At 31.3% G+C, this 22,530-nt stretch overlaps 3 protein-coding genes across 3 annotated transcripts in view; 2 read left to right on the top strand and 1 right to left on the bottom strand.

Annotated features, from left to right (window-relative positions):
- Positions 1–8,004, top strand: part of LOC113391648 (acyl-CoA Delta-9 desaturase-like) — a 31,476-nt gene extending 23,472 nt beyond the window's left edge. The window contains exons 5-8 of the mRNA XM_026627684.2: positions 99–272; positions 3,366–3,551; positions 5,672–5,832; positions 7,495–8,004. Of these exons, the coding sequence (XP_026483469.2) occupies positions 99–272; positions 3,366–3,551; positions 5,672–5,832; positions 7,495–7,703 (730 nt within the window). The 3' untranslated portion in view covers positions 7,704–8,004. The remainder of the gene's footprint in view (positions 1–98; positions 273–3,365; positions 3,552–5,671; positions 5,833–7,494) is intronic.
- A 7,304-nt stretch (positions 8,005–15,308) lies between these two features.
- Positions 15,309–17,170, bottom strand: LOC113395464 (uncharacterized). Its single transcript, XM_026633080.2, has 2 exons — positions 16,690–17,170; positions 15,309–16,067 (listed from the first exon to the last, which is right to left on the bottom strand). Exons 1-2 carry the CDS (start codon positions 17,102–17,104, stop codon positions 15,514–15,516), a joined length of 969 nt encoding a protein of 322 aa, XP_026488865.2. The 5' UTR covers positions 17,105–17,170; the 3' UTR covers positions 15,309–15,513.
- Positions 17,171–19,211: 2,041 nt separating this feature from the next.
- LOC113395635 (protein apnoia) lies at positions 19,212–22,158 on the top strand. Its single transcript, XM_026633319.2, has 3 exons — positions 19,212–19,418; positions 21,288–21,460; positions 21,784–22,158. Exons 1-3 carry the CDS (start codon positions 19,307–19,309, stop codon positions 21,943–21,945), a joined length of 447 nt encoding a protein of 148 aa, XP_026489104.1. The 5' UTR covers positions 19,212–19,306; the 3' UTR covers positions 21,946–22,158.
- The last annotated feature ends 372 nt before the right edge of the window (positions 22,159–22,530 follow it).

The following is a 22,530-nucleotide window of genomic DNA, read 5'->3' as shown; positions in this document are numbered from 1 at the left end:
TATCAAATGATGTGTTTTCTTATAATTTTTTATCTAAATTTTCCCAAGATAATCTTAAATCAGACTTACTTAAACATTATAATAATTATTTTATCTAGAGTCCATCACAAGTTTACGGAAACAGACGCAGATCCGCACAATGCTCGCCGAGGTTTCTTCTTTTCCCACATGGGTTGGCTGATGGTCAGGAAGCATAAAGACGTATTCGAAAAGGGAGCGTCTGTCGATATGTCTGATCTCGAAAAGGACCCCATCGTCATGTTTCAGAAGAAGTAAGTTCGATATCAACTTAATTGATACTTATTATTCGATTCCCAAATAGACTACGAAATCCTTGTTACATGTATATTCTTTTCAACTTCTTTTACTTCAATTCAATAATGTAAAGAGATATAAAAGGATTCAATAACAATAAGTTCTTATTCGTCTCTAAATATTAAAATATTCCGCAACAACTTAAAACTTCGACCTTCTTAAAAATATTAAATAATAAGTGATATTAAAAAGAACAATTAACAATAAAAATCCTACCGTGATTGTGTCGAACGTGTGAAATACTAAAAAATATGGGATTTTTTTTTATTTCTTATGACTTTGTATCTACGTTAATTACAAACAAAATATTCTACCAATCTCACATAATATAAAAGAGAAGATACGCAAGAGACTGTTTGGTTGCAAATTTAAAAATAAAATGGGACTTTATGCTATTTATAAAACAGAAAAGATTATTAAAGTGCTTAGACGTTATTATAGAAATTGTTATGGCTACCTACTGACATTACATTATAGCAATAACGCAGATACTTTTTTTGCCTTGACCTTTCCAAAAGTCACTGAAGAAAAAAAAAAGGTTATCTAAGTAGTTCCAGTTCCACTTGTCATGATTTTTTTAAATATATTTATATAATTTTAATTGAAATAATAATATTTAGTACTGCTTTGACTTTTAAATACGTTTTTTTTTTTAATTAAAATAACATGTATGAAGTATGATTATTGATTCGGTTATCGACACCGTGTTGTGGCACTCCCGTCTCTTCCGTCTCGTGGCTTCGTGAGGCGAGCTGGTACTGCCTGGCACGGAGAAGCGCGGTATTTTTAACTGGGAGAAAAAAATGGAGGACAAACTAGGAAGGACGGATATTTGCTGACTTTGCTGTTGTAGTTATAAGTAATATATGTATCGAGTGGTTTTAATATAATGGAAGTTAAGGTAATGCGAGTTGTTTTATTATACACTTTTATTCACAATTCAGATTTCAGACGTTCATACATATTAAAATGTTCGATATTAATAATTCTCCAGTAGGTATAAATTCGGCGGACTAATTAATTATGATTTACTTTGACTGAATAAGAAAACAATTAAAATAATATTGGATCAAACTGATAGCAACATGAGTAGCAACAATGTAATAATAAATTATTTATTCCAACAAAATCAATAACATCTACCTGACTTCTATCTTATTGGATGACACATTGTGACCTTTTTAACAGATTCGTGACTGTTGAGTAAAAAAAAAACATGGATAACAAGACAACACAACTAAAAGACAAACATATTAATGAAACGTTAAACACTAAAATAAATGATTATTTAAAATAAATAATAAATTGTTTAAGTCGATATTATAAAAGAATAAAACATTGAAAAGAGAGGATGTAATTAAAATATCAACATGTAAATGGATCGTAAAAATGTGGAAATACGTAAGGTATTATTTTACAACAAAATAAGTGAATAGTTGAAAGTTTCAAAATGTATAATGTAGGCGGAAAATTACATAAAGCTATGTGTACCTGGTCACGTAGGCAATCGCGCGGATCATACATCAGTTTATTGTCTTGATTCGGTTTGTTATCCTTATTTTTTGTGCCTTTGTCTTATAATTTACTTATATTCTTTTTTATTAAAAAGTAAATAAAAAAAATCTTTATTTTTTGTTTATTCTTAATTTAAACTTAACTTATTCTTACAGCTTCTCATTTGTTTACATTTTGTTACTTTCATACCAAAAATTAAAAAAATATATTCATTATCATGAGTAACACATTTCCGTTCATTTTGTTTTTCAAAATTATAAAGTAGGTACAAATTCATATTAAATTTGGACCTACTTATAAAAAAAAACGCTGTAACAATCTCCTAGAAATAAAACTCGATGTAAGGTGTCGAAAAGTCAAACAGCCATCTAAGAAACCACTAAGACAGACAGATAACACTAATTTGAAGAAGATAAGCCATTAGTTTCGCTAACTAAAATTCATATTTAAAAATATAATAAATAAATTAATCGTGGACTCTGTTTCTTACTGGGCCAATTTGTTATTTGTGAATTCTATTGGATATATCATCAAACATAATCGATCTACGGGTTAAGATCGTTTACTGTAGCTATAAACATGAGCCATTAACTATTTTGTCTACTATATTTTTATGCATTAGTTATCTCGAATTAACGTACCGTAACTATTTACTGTAAAGGGTATGTTTAATTTTTTTTTTATTATTTTAAAAGTACCGTTTTATATCTATATAGATAAAAAGTGATTTGAGTGTTTGTGCGGTCCCTAAATCTTTTGTGGGTTTTGGTGTAAATTCGAAATTCAATATAAACATTCTTGCGAAGTCCGGACGGAAGACGGAGAAGTTGTATAATATTACGCTGCTGAATGTTTCGTTAGTCTAGCATTAAAATGCATCTAACTTTTAGTGAAGTTAGTCCTTAAGGACTAACTTCACTAGATGCATAACATGCATAACTGCATGTAATCGGACATTCCCTATATATGCACTTTGTCCATAGATTTCTGCATACATAAATTACATTAATAAGTTTTTTTATTATATCCACTTTCTGTAACTCGTCGCTAGATGGTGCCACAACATATACTGTTCAACCGATTGCCACAGACAGGCAACGTCTGCCGGGTTTTGCTAGTTTTTATAAATTAGTATAATAGTATTCCACTTGTCGTCAGTATCTTAATGATGACTGCACTTACTGTATAACGGTTTAGATTAATATTAATAAAATCTATAAAAATACAACATTAGATAACAGTAGATAAATAAAAAAAGCTAAAATTAAAAAATATCTCTACTTATTATGATATGAAACTGTGATTTGCAATATAAAAATTTATATATTATTATGGGAATGAATTAAATTAAGTCCTGAACTAGAAACAAATAAGAATTAAAAATAATTAATATAAAAATAAATAAATTGACACAAGTCAAGTGCTTATAATTTATTAAAATATAAACACTTTAACGTTCGACTGTAATTAATATTTTCTCAACTCGTCTTACGGATGTATAAAATATTTAACATATAATTATTGATTCGTTACAGAACTTATTTGGTAGTGATGCCGCTTTTGTGCTTCCTCGTACCCTCTTGGATACCAGTGGTATTGTGGAACGAAAGCCCTTGGACTTCCTGGTACGTGGCCTCCATGCTGCGGTACACTATTTCTCTCCACTTTACTTGGCTCGTCAATTCCGCTGCACACATTTGGGGCAATAGACCTTATGACAAGTAAGCATATTTGAACATTATAATTTAAACAGACCGACAAAATGTCTACAGCCTATACCAATCGAAGGAATGAAGATAAACAAGCCTTACATTTACGTATTCCATGCAACTTACTAATGGCTCAGCTATATCATGATTAATTATTGAATAATGTATCTTTATTTATAATATGACACAAAATATATTCAACTTAAATACTCATATCCACTTTAATTTCACTTCTAAAGTTCCGATAACACATTCGTCTACGTTGAAAACGCTAATTTTTCGCCAATCCGTAATGAATATCAAAGATTAATCAAACTCTTGACCAATGATATCGCGTTAACTCGATATCAATTGTTGTTTATTTGTCCTCTTGTAATTGGAATAGACTATAGGGAAAAAAAATGCTCTATAATATTTGCTCTATTTAATATATCCTTTACAATTAAAAGAGAAATTCAATACGCATCTATAGATACCTACATCTCTCTTGTGCAAAGTTTGGACTTCTATACGCTTTTTTTAGGATTTAGAAACATTCTAAGCTTGAAAAATTATAAGGTCGCATATCATAATGATTACTTTTATATGCATCTAAATGTATAAAGTTATTATTTATTATGTATAAAGTTAGTATTCAGTTGTTATATACATTTAAGCGTCAATAGAGCAATGGTTTATGGGCCGCCTAGCGATGTAAAAAGTCGCAGGATCGATCCTGACCCCTTGGGCTATTGTCGTACCCAATCCTAACACGAGTGATAAGCTTAAAAAGAGGGGTTAATATTAGTAATTTCTTAATTAATTTGGGGTATCGCTACCGTACATTTAAATAAACAAGCTTTTACAGATAAACTTTCCTATAACGAAGCTCTACTAAAACCTTTTGATGTCTTTGAAAGGTTTTACAAAAGAGACGGCCAAAATATTTTTAGTTAACGTTTAACGTTATTTATTACACAGGCTTCATGGCGACATATATTTAAATATATATATATTTATATTTACATTATATATGTAACTAAATAATAGAGAAAAGTATAACAGATACATTAATTTGATCGACGATTATCAATTATTTTCACTGACTTGATTTAACAATTTTTTTTTATTTGCGTTAAATTACATAATGCACGGCATAAACAACAATGAATTATAATTACTGTTAGACATATAATATTGTTTCTATTTAAGTATCCCACAACGACAACGACTTCGGCCGTATGGAATTCAATATGTATCTATAAGAGTACATACGTACGTAATATGTATAATAAAATGTATACTATGCTGTTTTTATATAAAGGAGCCTCGTAATGGTGATATAATTATTATTATAAGTTTAGCGATTGCAAATAAACAAATGTTCCCCATGTATGATATTAAGTATGCACAGCTATATAAATATTTAAGTATATACTACAAGCGTGTGGTTCCTTCAGATAATAGAAAGCTCGCACACTACATAAATAATGATATGTAAATGTATTTGTGTTACTATTAATGTCCAAAAAGCGTGCACTTGGCTATTAAGTGAAAGTTGTAATGATTAAGGTACTCGTCACAAGCGCCCGTCACTGACCCCGTTATAAACACGTATGTCTCACAAAAAACTCAATGGTGTTTGCTCAGATTTGAACCCGCAATCTTCAGGGGGACAATTCTTCTAACAAATAACGGTTGTTATACGTTCCCAATTCTATTTCGATGCAACTTCGACAATTCCTTACAAAAGTAAAACCCAGCTAAGTCTTAACTGAGGGCCAATTCTACTAATTTATATCGGTTATGACACGATCTCGATTATAACGCAACTGGATCATTCATTAATATTAGTAGAATTGTCCAGCTAAAATCCACGGGTTCTCCACTGATTTTACTAACTTCAAACAAATGTGTTGGCGCAAGCGCCTGTTGAAATTGTGAAGCAATTTAGTATATGGACGTTACGGAACGATTTAGATATAAGGCACTTTATTTATTGTAATTTTTTATCTACCCTGTCATAAAATATGTAACGAAAAAAAATAAAAATTTTCATTGCAACTAAACTACGCCTTTTTTAATGTCTCCTCGTTAAATATATCAAAATCCGCAACAAAATGTATACTTAATATTCAATGTTACAATTACAGATACATTGGTGCTACAGATAACAAAGCTGTGGCGATTTGTGCGTTTGGCGAGGGCTGGCATAATTACCACCACGTCTTTCCATGGGACTACAAAGCGGCTGAACTTGGCAATTACAGTACAAATTTTTCAACAGCTTTGATTGATGTTGCCGCTAAGTATGGTAAGATATTTAAATATATAATATTATATTAAATTTTATTTACGAGTTATATAAATTGTCAAACCAATATTTACCTTTAGGAAAAATCTATATATGTAGGTATTCCTTTCTCCAAACTGCTTGACCGATTTTTCTGAAATATTTATTTTGTACTAGCTGTTACCCGCGGCTTTGCCCGCGTAGAATATGGATATATTTACAAATTAACTTAAAACATTACGTTAATGTAAGACCTCTTTGTTTACCACATTGGTGTGTATTTCAGCCCTTAGGGTAGAATATCCAGAAACGCTTAAAGGCGAATCAGCTCATTTTTAATCGGTAGCTCAAAAATAAAATTTCGAGCTTTTAACTTCAAAATGAGAGACTTCCAGACTAACCTGGATACGAAATGCCAACACCTATTTTTCCCTTTAGGCCTAAAATATCAAGAAACGCTTAAAATACGTATCTACTCATTTTTAATCAGTAGCCCAAAAATAAAGTTTCATGTTTCTAATTTAAAAAATTACGGATTTTCATACAAACGTTCACCCCTATTTCACCTCTTTAGGGGTAGAATTTCCAAAATATCCTCCTTAGGGGGTGTCATGATATGTTAGTTTATAAGTGTACAGCCTAAAATATTAGTTTTATGCTTCTAGTTCTAAAAATGACAATACTTTCAACAACTTACAACCTTTCATCCCCCTTTTCAACTCTTTACAGCAAGTTTTTCCAAATAAAAAGTAACCTAATAAAATGTAAAATAATCTAGAGCCTGAGAAAGGACATCCTTTCTCAGGCTCTAGACTATTTGTGTAAAACATAAACATAACATAATCAGCTTGTAAATTTCCCACTGCTGGGCTAAGGCCTCCTCTCCCGTTGAGGAGAAGGAATGGAGCATATTCCACCACGCTGCTCCAATGCGAGTTGGTGGAATACACATGTGGCAGAATTTCGTTGAAATTAGACACATGCAGGTTTCCTCACGATGTTTTCCTTCACCGCCGAGCACGAGATGAATTATAAACACAAATTAAGCACATGAAAATTCAGTGGTGCTTGCCTGGGTTTGAACCCGAAATCATCGGTTAAGATGCACGCGTTCTAACCACTGGGCCATCTCGGCATTTGTGTACCAAATTTCATTTAAATCGGTCCAGTAGTTTTGGCGTGAAAGCGAGACAGACAGACAGAGTTACTTTCGCATTTATAATATTAGTATGGATTTATGATGTTACCAGATAGTTCATCTTATTGCGTCATCGTTTTAAAGATTCTATAGAGATCAGAGATTTACTTGCTTCTTGCGGGCTTTATGTAAGTCTGGTAGCTACCACCCACTCATTAGATATTCTATTGCCAATCAGCAATAAGTGCGCCAGTGTAACAACAGGCACAAGGGACATAACATCTTACTTCCCAAGATTGGTGGCTGTTTGGTGATGTAAGGGATGGTTAATAGTTCTTAAAATGTAATGTCTATGGTTATTGGAGATCACTTGCCATCATGTAGGCCATTAGCCTTTCCACCTTAATATCTTATAAAAAAAATAAAAAAATCAATAATTTAAAAAATGTACACTTAAATACGTTGACTTTACTACCTTTTATGTCTAAACTTACCAAGATTCTGATAAAACATTATTAATTATATAAATTTTATTTTTCTAACAGGGTTAGCCTACGATCTCAAAACAGTATCCCTTGAAATGATCCGCAAGCGAATAGCGAGGACGGGCGACGGGAGCCACCCCTCCGACAAGAAAGTCAAAGACTCCGACGATGGTCACAATCACCCCGAAAATCCAGTTTGGGGCTGGGACGACAAAGATATGCCCGAAGAGGAAAGGAAATTAGCTGAAATTGCTCACAAATTGCAATAGTTAAGAAATATTTTTTTAGAGTATTCACATTAAAACATATTTGAGGTCATTTTTAGATGGTTCTAATGGTGTATTGGTTTATGGTACTTTTTGTGTTCTCTATCGACTGATAAATTATATATGTAATTATTTTCCTATAATATTTTCGTAACCTTTTTTTAATATATAAGACTAACCAAAGTATGTAGCATAAACTTTCGAGAGGTACTCCTAAATGGGTCAATTTCTAATATAACTCGATTAATTATTTTAAAAGTACAAATCTCGTATCATACAAACACACATAAAAAGCTTGTCAGTTATTGCGAGCGTATATTTAAATTATGCAAATCAAATATAATATAATCTCCAAAAGTCGCAAAAGTAGATTTTTTTAAACCACGTCTTTACTTATACTGGTTATATAAAATTAACTTTATAATAATAATTTGTTATTGTTTTAGATAATATTTAGGTAAGGATTGAAACAATTATGTATAAATATTATTATATAAGTACTTAAGTATTTAATTTATTTCATAAAGAAGTCAATTTTTTGTTTAGGTTTTATTAATTTCAGTGAATTTAGATTATGAGATGTTAAGAGATAACTTTGTGAAATAGTAATAGTATTTTATTAAACGCAAACGTTTGTTTTCATCTGTGTATATTTTGAAATTTCTATAATACATTGCTTTTAAGCATATGGTTTATCGTAATCTTAAAGAATCAGGGCAGTCGAAATATCAATAATAATTTCGATGCGTTGTATAAAAAAATATATTAAATTTCTCACTTTCTCATTACCATTCATATTAAGATATGAATTTGGTGTAGAAATTAATCAAATCGTTGTTACCAATATTTTTTTCACGGTTTCGATCGAGGAAATCCAGTTTTATTATTAAATAAATATATTTATACATAAACGAATATTAATATCGCATAGCGATCTCCCGCCCGGTCCACGTTATATGTTTAATGTTGTAATAATATTAATTTATAGCTAGTGACAAATTACCTCATTAGACCCTAAGGATGCTGCACAATACAGTAAGAGCGCTTTAGCCGGATTAGTCGTTTTCACGACACTGTTGATTGTGAGCCAAATTTTTTGAAAAAAAAAATATACTTCAATCTTCATGTAATTTTACAAAACTATATCGATAAACGAAGAAATACTTATGCAATTATAAACTTGTCTTTGAGTATTTAAAAAAATATCAAGAAATCCTAAGTACTGGTTACTGGTGATGTTGGTTTGTGCGAACCTTTTGATATTTCACTATCGAATTCTGCGAGTATCGAGTTTGCTCTTTCAGAACAACCAGGCTCTCGCTGACTAAATTGAAGAAATATATCTCAAAAAGTATACGTATATTTATACATACGAAACGTTTTAGTATGATATCAATCCACCAGTTCCAATATTGATATTTTATTTAAATATTGTCAGTATGAAGATTACCTAACGGTAAATTGTAGATATAACATAAAATCTATACTTGTGGAATGGTTAGACCGCCTATCAACGCATAGGCAAAATTACTGAGTCTTGAAATCTGAAATTTGGAACGTTACTTTATTTTTTAACGACAGCATCGGCTGAGAAGTTATTTTTAGTAAATATTTTAACTTTAAGGTGTGAGTGATATGGGAGGTATCTGGGAGGGAAAAATTATTTGTAACTTGAATTTTACCAGTACGAACTTCATCGGACAACAAAAAATGTTTCACATTTTATAACCGATGATAACCTTAAAAAGCGTTCGGAAACCATGCCACATATCCCGTTTTAAATTCCGAAATTATATACTAATATATAATATTATCAACACTAGTGTCAACGAATGTAAATCAAAAATGCTTAAGTTTCCCTTTCAAGTAACTTTTAAGTTTGATTAATTATATTACTTTTAATGTTATTTAAACTAAGTAATTTTTAGCTAAGTGCGTTTCGGCCGATATATAATACTTTGAATTCCTAAATCTATACTAATATATAAAGCGGAAGAGTTTGTTTGTTTGTTTGTTTAAACGCGCTAATCTCAGGAACTACTGGTCCGATTTGAAAAATTCTTTTTTTGTTGAATAGTCCATTTATAGAGGAAGGCTTTAGGCTATATAACATTACGCTGCGACCAATAGGAGCGCAGCGACAGTGAGAAATGTTGCAAAAACGGGGAAAATTATTCACATTTATGGACTTTCGATGCGTGCGCAACATAAACGTTTTAAGTTACTCAAAAAATGTGTATGAAAGATATATTCCTCTTTTAATAATAAAAAAAAAGTCCGTGACACTATATGTCTATTTGTTAAGAGTGTGCTAGCAGGCGGGGCGCGGCGGCGGCTGAGGGGGAGGCGGGTCAGCCCCGCCGCCGCGCTCGCCACTCTCGCCCGCGGGTGTAGTTCTGCGAAGTAGCAATGCACATAACGACTTAAAAAAATTAACATTCTTAATAGTTAAATTATTTATCAAAATTAGGTTTTGTTATCAGCTTATTTGCTCATTATTTTTTATCGTTTAAAATCGATTACATTTAAATCATAATCTGCTGTAGTTTTAACTTACGATATAAGATAAAATTTCAATGAACATTCCTTCGTACTTTGCAAGTAAACAATTCAAACGTTTCACGGTATAAATAAGGTATAAAAATTACATTACACACGTAAAAAAGTTCAAAATGGCGAGCGATACTTTCACCGATGCAGATTAATCATCACTGAGAAAATAAATTATGCAAATAAGCAAATAGGTGAATATCGATTAAAATGACTACACAAATAAATTAGTAGTTCAATATTTCAAGTAAATTCTATTACGTTCAAGCATATTCAACACGGTTGTACTATAATCACCTTATGGAATAATAACACCAAAGGAGAAACAATCTAAACTTCTTATTGTTCGGTTTGTTTATCTTATTACGTTTAAGTTAATATTGTTTGTTTTCAACCGACTTCAAAAAGGAGGAGGTTATCAATTCGTCTGTATTTTTTTGTTTTTTATATGTTTGTTACCTCATAACTTTTCACTGGATTTTGATAATTTTTTTTTGTTTGAAAGGTAGTGCTTCCCGTGGGGTCCCATTTTAATTTTATCCTGTTACGATGATGGTATCCCTATGAAAACGATATAAGTCTTAAATGTGCATTATGTATGTGCGCGATAAATAGGTGAATAACTCAAAATTGTGCCAACCAATTTTAATGATCCTTTTTTTATTATAAAGGACAATAATTTTATCTATAATATATTATCGTAATAACTTTGCTGACTTTTAAATAGTCTAAATATTTTTAATTTCATTTTACATAGTTTAAATCTAAAAAATATTGTAATCATTGTTTGTTATTCATAGGTTTGTGTTAAGTTAGATTTAAAGTGGGTAGGTACATACTTATCTCCCTGCGTGGAAACACAGAACGTACCTACATATTGGTAAGTAGAATAAGTTACTTGATTATTAAGTTGTAGAATAATAAGCAATTATTTTTTACTTTTTAGAGCATATTATTTTTTTTCTCTTTTGAAGTCGGTTTTTTTTTTTGTCAAAATTTTTGTTTATTAGAAGTGGTTGTCATCTGCATAATTATTCTGATTTGGTTAGGTTTTTGTTTATTAAAACATATATGGTTTTTTTATTACGATAAAATATCGAAATAAAAAAAAAATTAAATAACCTTTATAATACTTTTTTTTTTCAATACAGATTTCATTATATTATCGGGTACTTAATTATTTACCATATGTTTGTTTTTATTGATTACAAGATACGTTTTGGTTTAAATTTAATACCTAAATTTTTTTTATCTTTTTCGTCACTATAATGCCTAGAAAAAGAACTAACCTTTCTCGGCAGACTGCTAATGCAAAGCGTCTGCGGCTTTTGCGTAGCAATGAAACAACTGAAGACAATACGCAGAGGTTAGCTAATCAAAGAACGGTCAGTGAACAACATCGTGCTAGGGAATCGAGCGTTGAACGTTCACAGAGGTTAGCCTTACAAAATTTCCGAACTTCGGTGAATCGACAACGGGAATCAAATCATCCTTATATTTTGCCAGCCATCTTACCCCTTATAGTTATGGAATAAATTTCGCAATGATTTATGTGAAGATATATTAAACAGAATGCGTAATGAAAATCAGGATATAACATTAACCTATACTGATAACGTATACAATGATAGACTTATCTTAATTGAAGATAAAATTCATGAAATTTCAGATAAATCATTGACTGATTTTGGGCTTCCTGCATCAAAAAGGAATAATTCACATAATAATTTAGATCCTTTAGAAGTAGCACTACGGAAGCCGTATGATGTAAATGAATTAAATGAGTATATTACTGAAAATGAACCAAAATTAGTTAATGACCAGGTGACGGCGTACAATCGTGTTATGTGCAGTATTCGTTTTAACGAAGGAAAAATATTTTTTTTGGATGCTCCAGGTGGAACTGGAAAGCCTTTTATTACTAATTTCATATTAGCAAAAGTAAGGTCTCAGGGAAAAATAGCCTTGGCAGTTGCGTCGTCAGGAATTGCGGCAACTTTATTAGCAGGTGGACGCACAGCTCATTCCACTTTTAAACTGCCTCTAACTGTTTCTTTACAAAAAGATAGCGTGTGCTCTATTCGCAAAAATGGCCCTCTGGGTAAAGTTTTACAAGACGTTTCTTTAATTATCTGGGACGAATGTACCATGATCCATAGAGCTCATGTAGAGGCTCTAGATAGAACTCTCAGAGATATTAGAAGTTGTGATAAAATTATGGGTGGGATTACCATTATGTTTTCTGGGGATTTTCGACAAACTTTACCGGTAATTTTAAGAGGAACTAGAGCAGACATTGTAAGGTCTTGCCTTAAAAGTTCACCGTTATGGAAATTTGTCCATACCTTAAAACTATCTACGAATATGAGAGCACATTTGGGGGGAGGAAGTACAAATTTTCCTTCAAAGTTACTTTTAATAGGAGATGGAAAAGTACCTCATTCTGAAAATAAAATTGAAATTGATCGCGATTTAGGAGAAAAAGTGACTAGCATAGAGGATTTAATATCAAAAGTTTACCCTAATATCGTCGAAATAGAAAATAAAGATTACCAATGGATGTGTCAAAGGGCAATATTGGCGGCGAGAAATAGTAGCGTTGACGAAATTAACGACCTAATTTTAACCAAACTTCCAGGCGATATAACTACCTACACATCTATTGATAATGTAATGGATCAAGAAGATGCAGCCATTACCCACAAGAGTTTCTCAATTCTTTAAACCCGAGCGGCCTTCCACCACATTCCCTGAAGTTAAAAATAGGTGCTGCGATAATTTTCCCGCCTTCAAGTAAAATTCCTTCGCAATAACGTGATCGTTGCAACAGTTTTGAATGGTCCGGCAGTTGGTCAAACAGTGCTTATACCTCGCATCCCAATGATTCCGAATGATTTACCTTTTAATTTTAAAAGAATTCAATTTCCCATTAAGTTATCTTTTGCCGTAACCATTAATAAATCACAGGGCCAAACATTTAAACACGTAGGAATCTATTTACGTCAAGACTGCTTTTCACACGGCCAACTATATGTCGCGTTGTCAAGATCGGGTTGCGGGCAAAATCAGTATGTTCTTCTACCACAAGAAAAAAAAACTAAAAATATAATCTACGCTGAAGTACTGTAAAACATATTATTAAATCTTATTGACGATTATAATAACAAAAACCAACGTGAGCAATCAAACGATAATCATGATAGTGTTTCCGACAACTACGCGAACGAAGTCGCGGGCACAGCTAGTTGCTATATATATGCTAAACCGAGCCTAGCCAAGCCAAGCCATTCTTTTCCGAACGTTACTCATTAGTGCGCTAAAGAGACTGTCGCCCATGGCAACCTATATAACAGAGAACAAGAAAAGACGGGGTCGCTCTATAGCGACCTGTTGTTATCAACAAGGCCGTAAAATAAGAGGGTTGAAAAAATATAAAAGATTAATAATAAAAAATATATATAATATAGTTGTTGTTATTGTCTATCGTTTCTTTAGTGACTGGTTTATTCTCATGCTACAGAAATTAACCGTACCCCAGATTCTAGGATTTGTGCTCCTACACCCCGTTATCTAAACAAACCCTCCTTGTACTTACGGTTAATTCTACTGTTCAAAATTGGACTCAAAATAAACATTTAGGTGAAATGTCCATGATTTTTGCTCAGTATTTAATCATTTTATTTATATTATTCTGTTTACATTTTCTCTTTATATCTTCCATTATTTTCCGTTTCTCAGAATTAATTTGATTGCGTATTTAAAACTAACATCAGTAATCAATAATCTACATATCAATAAACATTATTTATTATTATTATTTATCTTATTGTCCAAAGTTAGTTGCGTTTTGTTGCAAGGAATTAACCTAATCTTTTTAACGGCGTCAATATGGGCCACTTATTAAAAAAAAGTTTTTTTTTTTTAATATCAAAATGAATCAAAATATTATACTTTATTGAAGAAGGCTCCGATGAGTACGTTTGAATCGTCATTTTACATAATTAATTGTCGCTACGATTTTTAAAGCGGGCAACATTAAAAAAAAAAAAAGAAAACATTGGCGGGAAAGTTAAGCTCTCTTCTGGATACGTTGGAACCGGGAAAATTGTTATAACATTATCTTACATTACTGTATTGTTTTACATTCATTGATTAATTTAACCAATAAAGAAGAACTTTATTAATTAATTTCTAGAGTGATACCCACAACTCATATAAATACGCTGTACAAATAACTATCAGCAATTAATTAACAAATAACTTTCTTTTACATAAATTTAATTTACCAATTAATATACATTCGTATTTTAATTAAATACTTTGTACTTTTTTATCATTATTAAGTTATTGTCTTATTCACGCTTATAATCGACCAAAATTTAAAAATGCAGCTTATATAATAAATATTAAATACTACAACCTATCAAAGTGTACTGCAGCTACCGGTATAAGTTCTGGAATCAATTCAACATCTATGTGAAGTAACGCCTACTAACATTTGCAATAAGATTATTTAAAAAGCACTTTTATATTATTATTTTTTTTATTTTTTTTTTTATTTTATTTTTTTTATTCGATTTGAAATCTGAGATCTAAAACTATTAAAAGAAGAGAGACGTTAACTTTTAAATACAGATTAATAATAATATACGAAAGTATTTGATGCGTACTCTTGGTAATAAAAATAAGGTAAAAATATTTTAAAATAAGAAACAAAAAATATTTATTTAATTATTAATTAGCAATAAAATAGGCTTATATGTAATAAAGTATTCGTTGCTTTAAAAATATTGCAATAACTTAATTTCGTTTTGTTTTTTTGTAATCATTATGAATAACAAAATAAAATTTATATTGATTTAAACAGCTCGCTACGAAAACTTATTTTTTTATTTAATGACATGTTGTTTTTATGCCATTTTGGAAGTGATTACTCGTCCATTACAATTAAATATTAGATAATAAATTAAAGCTTATGTAAAAACCCATTTTTAAAATAATGAATATTTCAGGTAATATAATAACGTTTCACTGATTTCACTTTTACCTTATATATAAACCAGATTTTTTCCGCGATTTGATCGCCAAGAATTTATTTTTCATATTTTTCCCTCGTAGAGTAGATTTAAGAATACCCATGGCGAATTTTATATTAATAAGTTAAGTCATAAAAACGTAACACATAGACAGATCTACTACCGCACTTGAATATAATAAAGCAGTAGCAATTGATACTAAAGAACACAAAGCATTTCACAAATGCTCAATTAATTTTATTTTCTTCGGGTACTTCGACGGTTTTGTCGATATCATCCTGCTTCCTCCAGTCGTTGTTTGTGTTAAATTTTTCCGGTATAATTTTAACATTTCTCACTTTTCCTCCAGTAAGCCCCTTCAGCCACTCTGAATTTAATTGATAGTCGTTATCAATGGGTTGATTTTCGATGAAATTAAACTGTTTAAAGTCGTGATTATCGAAACCGTTGTAATTATTATCAAAATTTCCATCGACTATAACTTGAGACGGTGTGTCGGCAAGAGGTTCGTATTTATCATTATAATAACCGTCATTTATATAAATTATTTTCTTTTCATATTTATCATTGAATGCATTGTTCCTGAGAAGTGTGAACACTGCTCCCGTGAGAGCCATATTGTTTAGCATACCCGCTACTAAAGTCATCATTTTCAATGAAGGCAAGAAGAAAGGCAAGACGGCGGACATTATGAGACCAGGTATTAATAAAAATGGCATCATATTATAAAAATGTTTTCGAAGTTTCTTCATACTGCCCCGTCCAACGAATTCATCGTCGCCTGAAAATAATTGAAAATATATATTTTTAATATACATATCTGATGTCAACAATCGTGGAAAATTAATATTGATTTTTTTTTACATTAGTCACATATCGTTAGGAAGATTAAAATAAAATTCAGTCTGCTGAAGTCGTAATAGAAAACAACTTAAAATCTTCGATATATTTATAAAATCCGTATAAAAGAGAAAAATATCACATTTGTGTATTTGAAATTGTTCCAAGAAAATCGCATTAAGTAATCTAAAGTAATACATAGAAATGTCTTAAGCTAAATTTTTTGGTGTTTATTAAAGGCTGAGTATGACAATGAGATTCTATGTACATTGTATGTACACTTGATAGCTTCAAAATATATAATATATACTAAAATTCATTAAACCAATTTCAAATGGAAATAGAGAATATAATATCATTTTTCTTTAAAAATATGATCGAAAATTTGTTTCTAGATAACAATAACCTTTCCTGCCTGGAAGAGATCGCTGCTGAGCGATAAGGCCGCCTGTTGCACCTCATGCAACTTTGTGTAGCAATATTGTAATTTTTAGTTTTAAGTTTGGGTGCAATAAAGAATAAATAAATAAAACCTTTCAAATATAATTGTAAAAATTAATTACATTTGAGGATATCGACGCTGAGGGATCCATTGCCTTTGCCTCCAAGTGCTAAATCATAGCTTTGAGACAAGCTAAGCTTAAGGCTTCTTTGTTCGAGGAGCTTTAATGTACTGTCACATAGTTTTGCTTGAAGTTCTTCATTGGAAATATTTCTATATAACTGCCAGGGGAACGTTTCCCGATAATCTTTGAGCGGTCGAACTTCATTATCGAGAGCTCCTTCTGCTCGCCAGTTACCGTAAGCCCCGATGCATTTCGTGAGCCCCAATTTATTGACACACGTAGAAATTTGGTGAATTACATTATCACTTGTATCCGCGAAATTTGAACTGGTTTCGCGATTTGTACGCGTATTTAACGTTTGAATAAAACATGGCCACGCCGAGAATATGAGGATGGCGGCGCATGCGCGCATCGCTGCGAGTTGACTGAGTTGGCAGCGCTCACTGCGCCTGCGCTATAACGTTAGAAAGGACGTTGTCGTTAACAATTTCGTTATGCTACAATAACTAACGCACAAAATAGACAGTTTGTATAAACAATAATACACACTGACAGCATGGAACATAATAAAATAAGACATATTTATTGCTGTTGTTATATACCTGATACTACAATACAATATATTTCATAAATTTTCATTTCCTACAAGATTTAATATTCTTATGACGTACTAATTTGCGTCAAACAATAATTCAATTTTTTAATTTAAAATTTTATCCTTACACATTATCTTCCAATCTAAATTAAATAAAATGCCCTCCATCTGACTTCTGCAAAATTAATTTTACTAAACTGCCCATCCTGATTAGATGGTTTTAAAAGTACCTAAGAGGTAATAGATTGTAAACATCATACCGCATGGCAAAGGCTTTCTCCCTTGTTAAGGGCTTGCTTGCTGCTTTAATGCAGATTGGTACATATGCCTGAATTGCATATGATTTACTGCTAGACAGGGCTTAACCCCGCAGTCTTAGATTATGATGAATGTATTCTAATTAGTATGCCTTATTGGCTCAGACTCGAACGGTATGTAAAATTATCTCTAAGATGACTAATGAATTGATTGAAACAAATCTTACCTTCCAGTAGAAAATAATATGTTTTATTGTAAAAAAACCCAATTATTGGTAAATAACAATATAATTAATTGCTATATATAAAAGGTGGTCTCATAGTTAAGACAGCGATAAGTTCCAGACAGTCTTTGGTAAAGGATTGGTAACGAGGTAAGAAGTAGATCACTTCGAAAAGCCCAACATAAGTCATACGAAACACAACAATCAAAAGTAAACTAAGCTTAAGTAAAGTTGCATGTACAAAGTCGTTTGCAGTGATCAATAGAATGATTCCAAATATTGGGCGAAAGTTTTTTTTTCTGCATTCCGTGTTGGCAGGAAATGGCCTATATTATTACCAAATGCATGCCATTTGCATATGCTCGGTCACAGACTGACGACGAACGCCTCGTGTCATCGCCCCATAGTTTCACCACGACATAATTACGTGCGCTGAGTGCTTGATACGACTGTTTAATTATACGACAATACACGCAAGACATAATTTCTAAGGCGATTTATTCAAAGTGTAAAAAAATAAACGAAATGAAAAGTATAAACGGTAATTATGAAAATGTAGTCATAAGCGGCATTCACACGTATTGTGGTTCTCATAAACTGTCGGATTATATGCTATCAAGAAACTCTTTGTTTGTTACATGGGACATGAATATGTGTTATGCGATGATTGGATTATAAGTATAATTAATTTCAATATTGTCGGGAGAAATTTAGAAATTCAGTTAATTGAAGCCATTTCTACAGAAATAAATGTGTATGCCCTGTACTGTCGAGATTCTCAATAACTATTACAAACATAGAAATTGAAACATTACAAATGTATGTATTTTATTTTATAATGGCATTCTTAATGACTGTTAGTTTGAAAGTCCATATTCAGAAATGCTGTATTGCTGAAATAACAAATATGTGCGGTAGTTCCATGCTTAAATTTATTATTTACATAGTAATAGCAGTACTATATGTTGTAGTACAATTCTTATAAACATATTTCATGTAACGTTTTTTAAAAAAAATATTTTTTTATACTATGTATAGTTATACTTTAATAATTTACGTTCTTTACGTACGCCTAATAAATATCATTTTTTTGACTATAACCTGATCTAAATGATTCGAACAGTGCCAAGCTACACCACTAGTTTCATACAACGTCAATGATACCGTGAAATATGATGACCTTCTAAGGTCACCTTTCTTCCTAATTGAATATACTAAGCTATTGACGTACGTTTTCATTAGTGACTTTCACACACGCTCTACCGATAGGGATCTAAGGAAGTTCTCATGTCCGAGGGGAGCGTGTCCGTTAATGATGCAGTATTAGTCCTTAAGCGGTGGTCAATATCTGGGTCGATATTTCCACCACACGCTCACGTTGTCCTGCACTTTCTTTTCGTTGTTTGGTCTTGCCGACTATTGTCTTCCGTAGGATACTTTATATCCTGGCAATCGATCATATCGACACCAGTCTAACTCGAGCAGGCGTTCAGCTATCATCTTTTTTTTCGGTGCTTTTTTCAATATTCTTCTCCAAAATGTGCAAAAATTTCGCAGTGATGTCTCTAGCCTATGTCGCTATATTTATGTTAACTTTGGTGCATTGTGAAGAAGATGTATCGAACATTAACTTGGATTTTCAAAGCAAAGGTATTATTTTTTACGAATTAAGACTCATTGCCTTAGCCCAGCAGTGGGAAATTTACAGGCTGCTAATGTAAAAGACTCGTTGGACGAAACACGTTTCTTACATTTAATATAACAATGTATTTTAAAATTAATTTAATCTTGTGTGATGACTATTCAAAAGTGATCGCTAAATCCAAATTGAATAAAGTATTTTGTGATTTTGATAGTAATTATTCTTTGTTAGTAATTAAAGCTAGACGCGCTTTATACGTTAAAATATCTGAAGTTAAGGTGCTCGAGATTTTCGCGTTTGAAAAACAGTAAACGCTACGACTGTTACTTATACTTGGTGCTAGTGCTCTCTGCAAGTCCCTCCAAGTCGGCGCCAACCACTCATCACATATTCTATTGCCAAACAGCAATAGTTAGTACCGTTAAGTTACGATATGAAGGGTGCGTGAGCCAGTATACGTAAGGAATGCTTAATATTTCTTACAATCAATCCTGTATATGGGCATTTTCCCGTTCGCCTACCTATTTTATTAAAAATAAATTATTGTAATCCTTTTTGTTCTAAAAAATCATGGTCCAACTGGTTAATTGCTTCCTGCCTAGTTTAATTGCAATATTTTTATAAACTTTGAACTATCGCATTGTATGTTACCCTTTTTTAAATTAAATTCGACTTTTCACTGCGATCATATCTTTTTAATAATTTTAACGGTTGCCTTCGTCGTGATAACGACCTGACTTAGTCAGCTCATCATATTTAAACTTAAACCTAAATATATTAAGATATTGTTCTTAATTAAAATTTTTTCAACCCTAATACAAAATGACACATATTGAACAGGTGGTATTTTGAACAAGCTATTCTAAGAAACTCAGATCTAAGCCCAGTCCGGCTTGAAAGATATTTTTTGTAACATTATTCCGGTAATTTAGGAAGGCAGGTCTACTTCACCCTGAACAGGAGTCACCATAAATGTCAACCAAAAATGAAAAATTAAATTAGACAGTTATGTATCTTTTATATGAAAATACGTACCACTAATAATTTTAAAAGCATAAAAAAGCTTATTGAACATATTATCTGATTTTACCAAAATATTTCATATAAAAAATTTAACATCAGAATAATTAAAACTATATATTGTGTAATTCAGTTATTAAATTACATTTTCTCTTGACAAGATCGTTAAAAACATCGGCATTTTAATCGAATTTACTTGTCATTTATCATGTTACTTATTCAAAGCAGTTATTAATTAACGACGGTATTCGTTTCGCGATTATTAGATACAATGTTAAGTCAAGTGTAAAATGGGATTTGTTTACAATTAATGACAATGACGTGACGGTATTTGAATCATTTGTTTTTTTTTTTATTATAACCTAGCTTTGGTGGTAAAGATCTTAAGGATACAGGTATATATTTTGCTTCAAAATTCAGAGACTTTAGTTGTTTAATTATAACATAATTTTATATCTATTATTATAATTATTTTATAATATATAAATACAAAACTTCATAATAATAACTTCAGTTGATTTCAGAAATAGCTTAGTTATAGAAAATAAACGTATAACATTATCAAAAAGGGAACGATTTTTAAAATAAAAAAAATGGTTGACACTTAAAATAGATAAAACATGATTTTATAGCTTTTGTAAAACTTTAGCAAAAAATTAACCTCAAGAAAAAATCGTACAACGTTTAACATAATCGTTAACGGATAGATAAGCATGTCAGACTTTTACGAAACAAATTAACATTGTATAGACGATGTGACTACCACAATCACATCTGAACAACAATACTGAGATAGAGTGTACTTGTATAGCTAAACCTGGTTGCTCATTATTTGTATTATATAAACGTTGTTTCAGATGTTAATGTCGGCCGTACATTCGGGCACAATGCTTTGAAGCGACTCTCCTTCATCTTCTTACCAGTGATGTTCACACTGGGAGTAATATCTACACTACTCATGGCTTTGGCTATTATATCCGTAAAGAATCTCGCAATTGGAGTCATCCTTCTCATTGTATCTATTAGCCAGGTAATAACTCCATACAATTAAGCATATAATATCAAATATATTAATGCTTTTACTAGTACCAATTTAATTATTTCACATTCTGTCAGACTTTCATTAAAAAAAAAAAATAGAAATTAGACATTAACTTTTCTTAAAATGTTTAGTTCCGTTATAATTACTTTTACTTTTTGATGCATGCACTAACGTGATAAACGAATCACGGAGTTAACAAAATTACATTGAATTCTGCATAAAAATAATATTTCAAATTTCCATAAAATAAATTTACAACTTTGGTAAACTTAATGATATATATCAGTAATCACTTAATTCTTTAATTTTAGGCCGTATCAAGGTTATTCTCTGCTGGAGTAGCTCCTGCCCCTCTCGTGTTCCATCCACGAGCTGAAATTCTACCCGCGCCTGCATTACCAGCCCCATGGCCTGCATCTGGACCACTCCTATCCCCTTGGGGCAGATCTGACGACGCACCTATATCTGATTAGAGATACACGAAAATAGAGCGAAAAATGTCGAAAAAAAAAAGAATTTATACAATTTTTGTTTGTATATTTCATGCATTTATTAGACTTTAAAGCATGTCTTTACAGTTTTTACAGCACAATGCAGTGTATAAGTACATATATTAGTGCAACCTTCGTCTGTCTCTCGCGAACCACAATATTTGTGAAAGACAGACGACGACTTAAGAGTAGTATTATTTATTTATTTATATCATAAGTTAATTAAACATTAAATTTTTTCAATGAAGTATTGTTTTTTAATTCTATTCTTCCTGTGCAGCGCTTTCCTAGAAATAAAGAACACCCAATTCAAATCTAAGTCATATCCACTGAGTCGTCGAGAACAGCAACATATATATTTTTTTGTATTATACAGAGGTATTTATTTATTTTATATTAAAATAAAATTGCCAAATAAGTAACTATAAAACATGAACAATCAGAATTCGTTGTACAAACTGCATTTAATTTTATAATTTACTTAATAACAAGCGATTACAGCTTGCTCTAAAATTAAATAGGTTTCAAACATCAAAATTAACTATTAACATATTTTAACATTAAAAT

This window comes from Vanessa tameamea, chromosome 10 (assembly GCF_037043105.1).
Source record: "Vanessa tameamea isolate UH-Manoa-2023 chromosome 10, ilVanTame1 primary haplotype, whole genome shotgun sequence".
Taxonomy (NCBI): domain Eukaryota; kingdom Metazoa; phylum Arthropoda; class Insecta; order Lepidoptera; family Nymphalidae; genus Vanessa; species Vanessa tameamea.
This window is presented reverse-complemented; position numbering and strand designations above follow the sequence as displayed.